Source organism: Phyllopteryx taeniolatus, chromosome 14, assembly GCF_024500385.1.
Source record: "Phyllopteryx taeniolatus isolate TA_2022b chromosome 14, UOR_Ptae_1.2, whole genome shotgun sequence".
Classification (NCBI taxonomy): domain Eukaryota; kingdom Metazoa; phylum Chordata; class Actinopteri; order Syngnathiformes; family Syngnathidae; genus Phyllopteryx; species Phyllopteryx taeniolatus.
Genome location: NC_084515.1, coordinates 4233143 through 4243163, shown reverse-complemented (window position 1 = coordinate 4243163; position 10021 = coordinate 4233143). Strand labels below are relative to the sequence as shown.

The window sequence follows — 10021 nt, the reverse complement described above, 5'->3', positions numbered from 1 at the left end:
GACACGGCAGCCAGAAGAGAAATGTGGAGGTTTGATTCCGTGTAGGGGGGAGGGGGGGGGGGTAGAGTCAGCACGGGCCAAATAAACGGTATGTAAAGTTTAATGTTTGGATGACTTATGCATTATTGTTGACTTCCGCGTGTTGTGGAGTCATTTACGGACAATTTTGAGCTTTTTACACACGTTCCGGTCGTTTCACGTGTTCGCTCATATCGGATATGTGTCACTTGAAATGTAATTAAATATATATATTTTTTTTTAAAATCGCAATTGAAATTGCATACTTTGACCTCTGCAGACCACGTGTCGAGATGGAAGCACCTTACAAGTCACTAACTCATAAGTGTCATGAACAGCAGAGGTGAGTAGAGTAGCCAGAAACTGGACTCAATAAGAGTAGCCTACTGTACCTTTAGAATAATATGACTCAAGTACAAATTAGACCTCCAACGACAAGAGTTAAAAAAAGTATTCAGTGAAAACTCCTCAACGACTTGTGAGTAACTTCAGATTTTTTTTTAAAGCAGACCATGAATGTCAAATAGACAATAAATATAAAATGAAAATGTGTAAATTCAGAAAATGACCAACAAAATAACTTTTAACTAAAACAATAATAATCCATCCATCCATCCATTTCCTTTTACCGCTTACGCTCACCAGGATCGCGGGCGTGCTGGAGCCTATCCCAGCTATCTTCGGGCGGAAGGCGGGTTACACCCTGAACTGGTCGCCAGCCAATCGCAGGGCACACAAAACAAACATCCATTCGCACTCACAATCACACCTACGGGCAATTTAGCGTCTCCAATAAACCTACCACGCATGATTTTGGCATGTGGGAGGAAACCGCAGTGCCCGGAGAAAACCCATGCAGGCACGGGGAGAACATGCAAACTCCACACAGACAGGCTGGGATTTGAAACCCGGTCCCCAGAACTGTGAGGCGCTTGTGCTAACCAGTCGCCCACCGTGCCGGCACAATAATAATATAATAAAGAAAAAATAGAACGAAGCGTAGCTCAAAGTAACAGATTAAAAGTAGTTTTCTTCACCAAAATACTCAAGAAAAATGTTGTTGCATTAAAACTACTGTGACAATTCATCCAAAATGTTACAAATTTAACAGAGTAAATGTAGTGTGTTACCATCCACCTCTGGTTGACAGACACAATTTGATGACTAATATTCAAGTTGAGTCATAAGCTTGGGTGGCAAAAGTACTCACAGTGTATTGAAGTACAAGTACAAATATTTGCATTAAAAAAAGCATGTGGTAAAGGTACTGTACTGATTCAACTCCTTTTCTAAAAGTGCAGAATCTAAAATGTACTCAATACGTAAAATGAAAATGAATGTTTATAGCAAGTACCACCTAAAAATAGAGCTCTCCAAGTTCTCATGACCAACATTCAACTACAGCAGGTGTTCAAACATTTCCCAGAATGTACAAGGAGTGCTAGTTTTTACGAGTGTTACTGCCGCTAGTGCCACGTACTTCATTTAAATTTTACCTTTTATTGTTTCACAATCGTCAGGTGAGCTATTTATCACAGTTGTAAAAAGGTTTACAACATTTTAAGAATACCATTATGTCTCATCTCAACACTGAACAGTGGATATTATACAGTATATTATATTGAATCTTATAACTCATGGGATAGAAGATTCATGAAAAGTACTGTAATACATGCCCATAATTCCTAGCAAGCGTTGTAACATTCATAGCTCTACAGTTTTTAAGCAGTTCATTGTAAATAACAAGACAAAATGGCACCGTTGCAGAAAAGCATTGTTGTATATGCTTCTAATATATATACGTGTGGGGTTCACAATATGCAAGCTCATTGTGGAGGACACATGAAAAGTGCATCACTTCAGTAAACACGTCAGGTGAAGTTTTCGAGAATGTCGTCATTTGCTGCTTGGCGATAGTGTTACCAGTAAATTACGGTAAAAAAAAAGCCTACGAAATAACAGTGTGAATAAATAATTTTCAGACCAATTCGGTGAGCTTGGGTAACTTGCAGTGACACATCTAATGATCTCTCACCGCATACCAGTGGTGCCGCGTCATAGTCGTTGGGTATCAACGGCTTAGTCTATAATTAATAGTTCTACATCAAAGTATCAATGCTTCTTTCCACGTTTCTTTTCCTTGTAAATATGGAAGTTTTTAGCAAATAAGACAAATAAAGGTGCATCTGTTTTCTTTGAAATGAAGACAAGGTGGTCATTTCAGTGTATAATTTACGAAGTAACTAGTTCATTTGTGTCACAGTTCAATGACATAATTCCTTTGTGGGGTTTAAAGCCTAGACTAGAATCAACATCACAAGATGTAAACATAAATACAAATGTCACTCGTTACAGAGACCATTTGCTTTTGCTTGTTTTTTTTTTTGCCGTAATTCAGAATCAGAATCATCTTTATTTGCCAAGTATGTCCAAAAAACACACAAGGAATTTGTCTCCGGTAGTTGGAGCCGCTCTAGTACGACAACAGAGAGTCAATTTACAGAACACTTTGGAGACAGAAAGACATTGACAAAAAAAAAAACAGTCACTGAGCAGTAAAGGGTTGCTAGTTATCTGGTAATGCCGGTACATTATTGTTATAATTTTTTTTTTGCACAATTGTGCAAAAAGATGCAGAGTCCTCTAGCACTTAGAGCAGTTCGAATGACTAATATTGCAATAGTCCGGTGCAATGACCAATGTGCAAAGGGCGCTGAGACTTCAAGAAGTATATGCGGTTTAAAGTGACGAGTAGTGCGATAATCTGGGACAATGTTGGTTGTGCAAATGTTACAGATACTCCTTAATCAGTGTGCAAATGGAGCAGATGCTACTCTGGCATGAGTGGCCAGTATATGCAAATAGTGCAGCATGGCGAGACAACTACAGTTTTTTCGTTGATATAGAGGCATATCCCGCCGCCCTTTGTTTTCCCCGATGATTCCATGTTGCGGTCCGCTCGATGAATGTGGAAGCCGGGAAGCATGACGGCGCCATCGGGTACAGCGTCGCAAAGCCAGGTCTCCGTGAAGCACATGGCCGCGGAACGTCCGAAGTCTTTACTGGTCTTTAACAGACGATGAAGCTCGTCCATTTTGTTGGGTAGGGAGCGTACATTCGCGAGGTGGATCGACGGGAACGCCAATCTGTGTCCTCTCTTGCGGAGTTTCACCTGAACGCCGGCTCGCTCCCCTCTGTGGCGCCGCTTCCGTCTCCATGCGCCGAAAACCGCGGACGCCGCTCCGGTGAGTAACTCGGGGAAAAAACTGAGCGGATTTGCGAACGTTGGTGACAGAAAGTCCAGAGTAGCCTCCTTGATGGTTAGCAGGTCCCCCCTTGTGTAAGTGAGTCGTGTAAGGTCTCACGTAATTCACGTAAATGATCTCTGTAACGAGTGACTTGTCTTGTTGTGCATGGTGTGATTTTGCCTCAAGGTGGACTATGTTTCAGTCTGTTATCTACCACGGATGTCAGTAAGTTCGCTCTAGGCCCGTCATGTTCTGATGGGGTTCCTCACGTTTCTTACATTCTGTCAAGGCTTTCTACAGATGCAACGTGGAGGCCCGGCACCTTTGGAGCATGTTTGTGGCCCGGCAGAGTCTAATGAAGCTTCGCTATCTGGCCTGGCTCCAGAGTAGTCGTCAGCGTAGGGGGTCACATGTATCCTGCCGTTCAATAAATGTTTGATTACACTGACGCACAGTGCAATGTTTGATTACACTGGCCCCATGAGTTTAGCATTGCCATAAATATGCGGCATAAAGTAGGTACGATGTCTATGATCGATGCACTCACTACTTGCTTACTTCCGGTTTCCAGTTTTTCAGCATTATGCTATTCTGTCGCAACGTTGCTAACTTTAGGTTTTAAAAGAAAGTAGGTAATTTTTAAAGTGTGAGTAGAAAGTACTTATATTTGTGTTTTTTTAAAAAAAAAGAGTAAATGTAAAAAGTCACCACAAAAAGAAATACTCAAGTACAGATACCTGAAAAATCTACTTAAGTACGTTAACGAAGTAATACTTTGTTACTTCCCACCTCTGCCGGGCATCCACCACCAAGAAATCTCGTCCCGTCCATCTGCCCTAAAAGCAGTTGTGCCAAACTCATTCTAAATGATTGAATGAAAAAACTCCTTTCCTTGACTCCTATGGTTTGCTTGCACATTGTCGGTTGAGCAAAGTAGCTCATCACGCACCACGTTGTTAGTATGAAACGTTGTCGGTCTGGACCATTGTAATCTGAGGACCCCTGTATATTATTTTCAATAGTAATAACAATGAGCTAAATTGAGCTCTACCGTGGTGCTTTAGCAAAAGCTAACAAATTATCTTGTGTTTTCCTTGCAGCTCTTGACAGCATGAAGAACCGAGAAATGAAGTTCATCAATCAAGGCCTGGAGGATGAGATGGTAATTATCCACGTCCAGCTTTTTTAACATCGTTTGAAGCTAAAAGAGACAATTGTTTCTGTTATTTTCAGCGTTAACCGCCTTACAAACGGCACCCTATCTACATGGTTTGTTTAGAATGTGTGAAAGTTTTTTTCCTCTTACAAAGTGGTTTGCTGAACATTTTTTCAGCCCTGCCCCGACCTGCATGTCTCGCATCTGCTGTCTGTGTAATTGATCCTGGTTATATGTTTGCACGTCGACTGTTTATGACGCCATCAAGGGCAGCGCGGAAAACCATGTTGCGGCTCTACCACGATAGACAAAAATCTGGGAAGGAGCGACCATATATTTATTTTCTTATTTTTGTTTATTAGAATTTATATATTTGTTTCTTATTTATATATATATTTACAGCTTTATACATAACACCATTTTAAACTATAGTTGATAGGTGGGGGGCCACAATTTTTTGTCAGCGCTATCAGGGACCGCAATGTTCTTGGTCGAGTTTTGTCTTCTGGCAGCTTTTTGCCTTTGCGTTAGTACTCTCTTTTCCTGCTGATTTTCATCAAGGCGTCACCACTCTTCTTCTCTGATGTAGAAGATCTGGTGTAATAGCAAACGTCTCCAATCTAGTTGTGGATAGTGTTATCACAATTTAAAACTGCTCTGTTACGGTAGAGAAAACGTATTTATCATTTAAGAAAAATAATATAGGGGCCACTCCGAGTGTGCGCTCAAGCCACATAATTCCTCCAGCAAATGTTTAAATAAAAATAAATAAATAAAATAAAAAATAAATAAAAAATAAAAAAAGAAGTGACCCTAAAATGGATCTTTGAGGAACCCCATATTGTGGACTCTCTGTTTAAGAGAAAACATAATGGATTATACAATGGCCTCATTTTAATGTGTTCCATGCAGGAGGTGTGGGGTTACAGGCCCTGTCTGTGGAAAATAATCCTGGTAGGTGTTGGTGCCATTTGCTCTGGTGGTCTGCTGCTCCTGCTGCTCTACTGGCTTCCCGAGTGGGGGGTCAAAGCCACGTGCACACTAAGTTCACTGAGGGAAGCACACACTCTGCTACTCAGGACAACGGTACGCTTTGACAAACTCCAAATGCTCTCCATGTTTCTCCTGTACACGTCATTTCCATGCTCGCTGTCACACGATCCTACAGGTCTTACTGCTTCTGCAAAGCCCATCAAACCACAAAGGGCACAAACGAGGTAGGAACATGGATTGGTCAGTGTGTGGTGCATTAGCATGCTGCAATATGGCAATGTCAGCATGCCAGCTTCAAGTCTAGACAAGCCCATTTCAGATGTGATGCAAAACGGACTTATAGGGTGGTCCAGCAGTATTTGTACCTAATGTTTAGGGTCATAAAGGATCTCCCAATCAGTTTGGCTGCATTTTCTTTTAAACTAGCAGACAAAATAGTATTTCCTGAGGCTTGCAGCACACCGAGTGACACCAATGGACCATGAGAGTCTTCAATGAACTAAACATGCGTGTTTTTGGACTGTGGGAGGAACCCAGAGTATCCAGAGCAAACCCACGCAAGCACGGCGGAATCATGGAATTTCCAAACAGGAGGGAACTGGAACCCAGAATGACATGTCCACCCCCACACACACTCTTACAGGCAGTAAAACAATTAAATAAAATCTTCACACGCCGCAACATGGTTTTCCGCGCTTCCCTTGATGGCGTCATAAACAGTCGACGTGCAAACATATAACCAGGATCAATTACACAGACAGCAGATGCGAGACATGCAGGTCGCATGACCTATGGGGTGCCCAAGGGGTCAATCCGGGGACGCCCTATGGTCAATCTGTAAATTATTCCATTAGGCCAGCTTTTGAGCTAGGGCACGTCCTACTGCAACAATGCAGATGACACTCAGATTGAAGTGTCACTGATAGAAGGTCACTACCGGTCACTCCATCGAATGTGTGGATACGAAACAATTTTCTCTAGCTAAACTCAGATAAAATTGGAATCACTGTCTGTGGCCAACTGAAACAAAGAAAAAGTGTTATCCGCTATGAATGAGACTCACTCGCTAAAGCTTAATAAAGTTAGAAATCGTGTGTGTATCTATAATGATCCTAAGCGGCCCTAGTAAATAGTATTTTTAAATATGATAAGATTGACATGGAGGGCCCCAGTGCCATTTTTCTAATGTCAGTTTTATGTACCCCTGCTTACATGTTTAATGATAATAGACAAATAAAATATATTTGAGCCAACATTGGAGGTAAATCTGTTATTGTTGCTTTTACAGGATGACTTCAGGCAGTGGGATCGTGCCAAAATACACATGATGTTGGCTCCAGGGAAGACCCCCTTTGATAGTGTGGATCATCAGTCCACAGCTCCTTTTCAGAATGGACACCGCCACCAAAGCCTCATTGGTGAACTTAAGGATCAAAATGGGAATTTCAACTACAGAGAATCCGTTAACATTGTGAGAATTGCACAGATATTTTTTTATTTTTTAAAATGATTTTATTGGTAGGCGGCACGGTGGACGACTGGTTAGAGCGTCAGCCTGACAGTTCTGAGGACTGGGGTTCAATCCCCGGCCCCGCCTGTGTGGAGTTTGCATGTTCTCCCCGTGCCTGCGTGGGTTTTCTCCGGGCACTCCGGTTTCCTCCCACATCCCAAAAACATGCATGAATTGGAGACTCTAAATTGCCCGTAGGTGTGAATGTGAGTGCAAATTTTTGTTTGTTTGTATGTGCCCTGCGATTGGCTGGCAAACAGTTCAGGGTGTACCCCGCCTCCTGCCCGATGATAGCTGGGATAGGCTCCAGCACGCCCGTGACCCTAGTGAGGAGAAGCGGCTCAGAAAATGGATGGATGGATGGATTTTATTGGTATGTTTGTTTGTTTCTCCGCTGTAGTTTTTGAAAATCGACTCAGATTTCCCTTTTTCCTCTCTTCTCTTCGTAGGTGCACTTCTTTACCCACAACAGTATCAAATACTACTGGAATGAAGGCACACAGGACTTTGAAACATTTAAGTATGAGTCCCCCAAAACACTGCTATTACTGGTCCTAATAAATCTATATTAAATGTTCACTTAAGATATACTGCATAGACCCTTTCCAAAAAATTTGAATATCATGGAAAAGTTTATTTATTTCCATAACTCCATTCAAAAAGTTAAAGTTTCATAGATTATAGATTCAGGGCTCACAATTTAAACAATTTAAAGTATTTGTTTATTTTTACATAATTTGGGCTTCCAGCTCATAAAAGCCACGAAAACAGGAATTAAAAAAATTTGAATACTGTGAGGCGGCACGGTGGACGACTGGTTAGAGCGTTTGCCTCACAGTTCTGAGGACCGGGGTTCAATTGCCAGCCCCGCCTGTGTGGAGTTTGCATGTTCTCCCCGTGTCTGCGTGGGTTTTCCCCGGGCACTCCGGTTTCCTCCCACATCCCAAAAACATGCATGGTAGGTTGATTGACAACTCTAAATTGCCCTTAGGTGTGAATGTGAGTGCGAATGGTTGTTTGTTTGTGTGCCCTGCGATTGGCTGGCAACCAGTTCAGGGTGTTGTTTACAATGTGGGCCCTGAGTCTATAATCTATGAAAGTTTAACTTTTTGAATGGAATTATGGAAATAAATAAACCTTTCCATGATATTCAAATTTTTTGGAAAGGGGTCGGTATCCCAGTGGTTCTCAAAACCTTTACACCAAGTACTACCTAAAAAAAAACCCCCAAAAAACACTTAGCTCTCCAAGTAACACCATCATGACAACATTACAATACAGTAGCATAGTAGGCCTAAGGGTTCATCAAAACAAAAGGTTTTATTCCTGAAACTCAACTCAACTTCATTTATAGCGCACTTAAAATAACTGCCGCTAAAACCAAGTGCTGTACCTAAGAGCAAACATAAAACACAATAAATATAACAATAATATTGCAAAATAAGTAAATAAATAAATAAAAATAAAAATGTTCTCATTCAAATATACTGTACAAGAGCTCCTTTCACATTGACATTTGGCATAGCCTACTGGAGTTCCAGGGTTTTATTCCCCCTTGTTGCACAATCGCATGTTGTAAGTTGTTTGTCGATGAGAGAGGAACATACTACACTTTGACAATCACTGATCTCTACAATGACAGCAGACATAATATTTGCACAACTTTTTAGGGGCTTGGAGGACACAAAGGTGAGCTGTGGAGGCATTCACAGAGACCACAGCGATGGACTCACTAAAACCATACAGGACTACAGGTACCAACAGTCTACATTTTTCCTCAGAATTTTCTTTTAAATTTCAAGAAAATTTCATTTCCGGGAACACAATATTTACTGTCAATAATGGTTATGTGAAACAAATTTGTTCCTACCAAAAAGAAGAGTGTGGCATCCCCTCCCCCTCTATGTCAGAATCAGAATCATCTCAGAATCAGAATTATCTTTATTTTGTCAAGTATGTCTAAAAAAGAAACACACAAGGAATTTGTCTCCGGTAGTTGGCGCCGCTCTAGTATGACAACAGACAGTCAATTGACAGAACACTTTTGAGACATAAAGACATTGATAAAAACAGTCACTGAGCAATAAAGGGTTGCTAGTTATCTGGTAATGCTGATACAATTATTTATTATTATTTTTTTTTTTTTGAGTCCTCTATCACTTAGAACAGTTTGAATGACTAATATAGCAAGAGTCCGGTGCAATGACCATTGTGCAAAGGGCGCCGAGACTTCAAGGAATGTATGCAGTTTAAAGTGACTAGTAGTGCGATAGTTTGGGACAATGTCAATTGTGCAAATGTTGCAGATAGTCCTCAGTCAGTGTGCAAGTGGTGCAGATGCTACTCTGGTATGAGTGGCCAGTATTGGTCAACAACAGATATGCAAATAGTGCAGCGTGGCGAGACTAACGCAGTGAGTGCATGAGTAATGTATAATTGGCCCGACAGAAATGTGACAACAAACTCAAGACAAAAAAATGTTAGCTGTTTAAGAAGTTGATGGAAGAAGCTGTTGGAATGTCTGCTAGTTTTAGTTTGCATTGATCGGTAGCGCCTACCTGAGGGAAAGAGCTGGAAGAGCTGGTGACCAGGATGTGGAGGGTCCAAGAGGATTTTGCACACTCTTGTCTTAGTCTGGCAGCGTGCAAATCCTCAAGGGTGGGTAGGTTGGTACCGAAAATCTTTTCAACAGTTTTGATTGTCCGTTGCAGTCGGAGTTTGTCCTTTTTTGTAGCCGCGCCAAACTAGACTGTGATGGAAGAACACAGGACTGATTTGCTGACCGCTGTGTAGAACTTCCCCAACAGCTCCCGTGGCAGGCCGTGCTTCCTCAGAAGCCGCAGGAAGTAAATCCTCTGCTGGGCCTTTTTGAGGACGGAGTTGATGTTGATCGTGCACTTCAGGTCCTGAGAGATTGTAATTCCCAGGAACTTGAATGTCTCGACGGTTGACACAGGGCAGCTGGACAACGTGAGTGGCAGCTGTGGCGAGGGGTGCCTCCTGAAGTCCACGATCGTCTCTACAGTCAACCTGGAGTGTGTTCAGCTCCAGGTTGTGTCGGCCGCACCACAGCTCCAGCCGCTCCACTTCCTGTCG

The 10021-nt window shown here is 41.9% G+C and overlaps 1 protein-coding gene across 2 annotated transcripts in view; it reads left to right on the top strand.

Moving 5' to 3' along the window:
* Window positions 1-10021, top strand: part of LOC133488964 (polyamine-transporting ATPase 13A3-like) — a 42179-nt gene continuing 32158 nt past the window's right edge. For both annotated transcript variants that reach the window (XM_061797545.1, XM_061797544.1), the window contains exons 1-7: window positions 1-88; window positions 299-361; window positions 4367-4428; window positions 5335-5508; window positions 6704-6886; window positions 7375-7445; window positions 8596-8679. In XM_061797545.1, the coding sequence (XP_061653529.1) occupies window positions 349-361; window positions 4367-4428; window positions 5335-5508; window positions 6704-6886; window positions 7375-7445; window positions 8596-8679 (587 nt within the window). In that variant the 5' untranslated portion in view covers window positions 1-88; window positions 299-348. The remainder of the gene's footprint in view (window positions 89-298; window positions 362-4366; window positions 4429-5334; window positions 5509-6703; window positions 6887-7374; window positions 7446-8595; window positions 8680-10021) is intronic.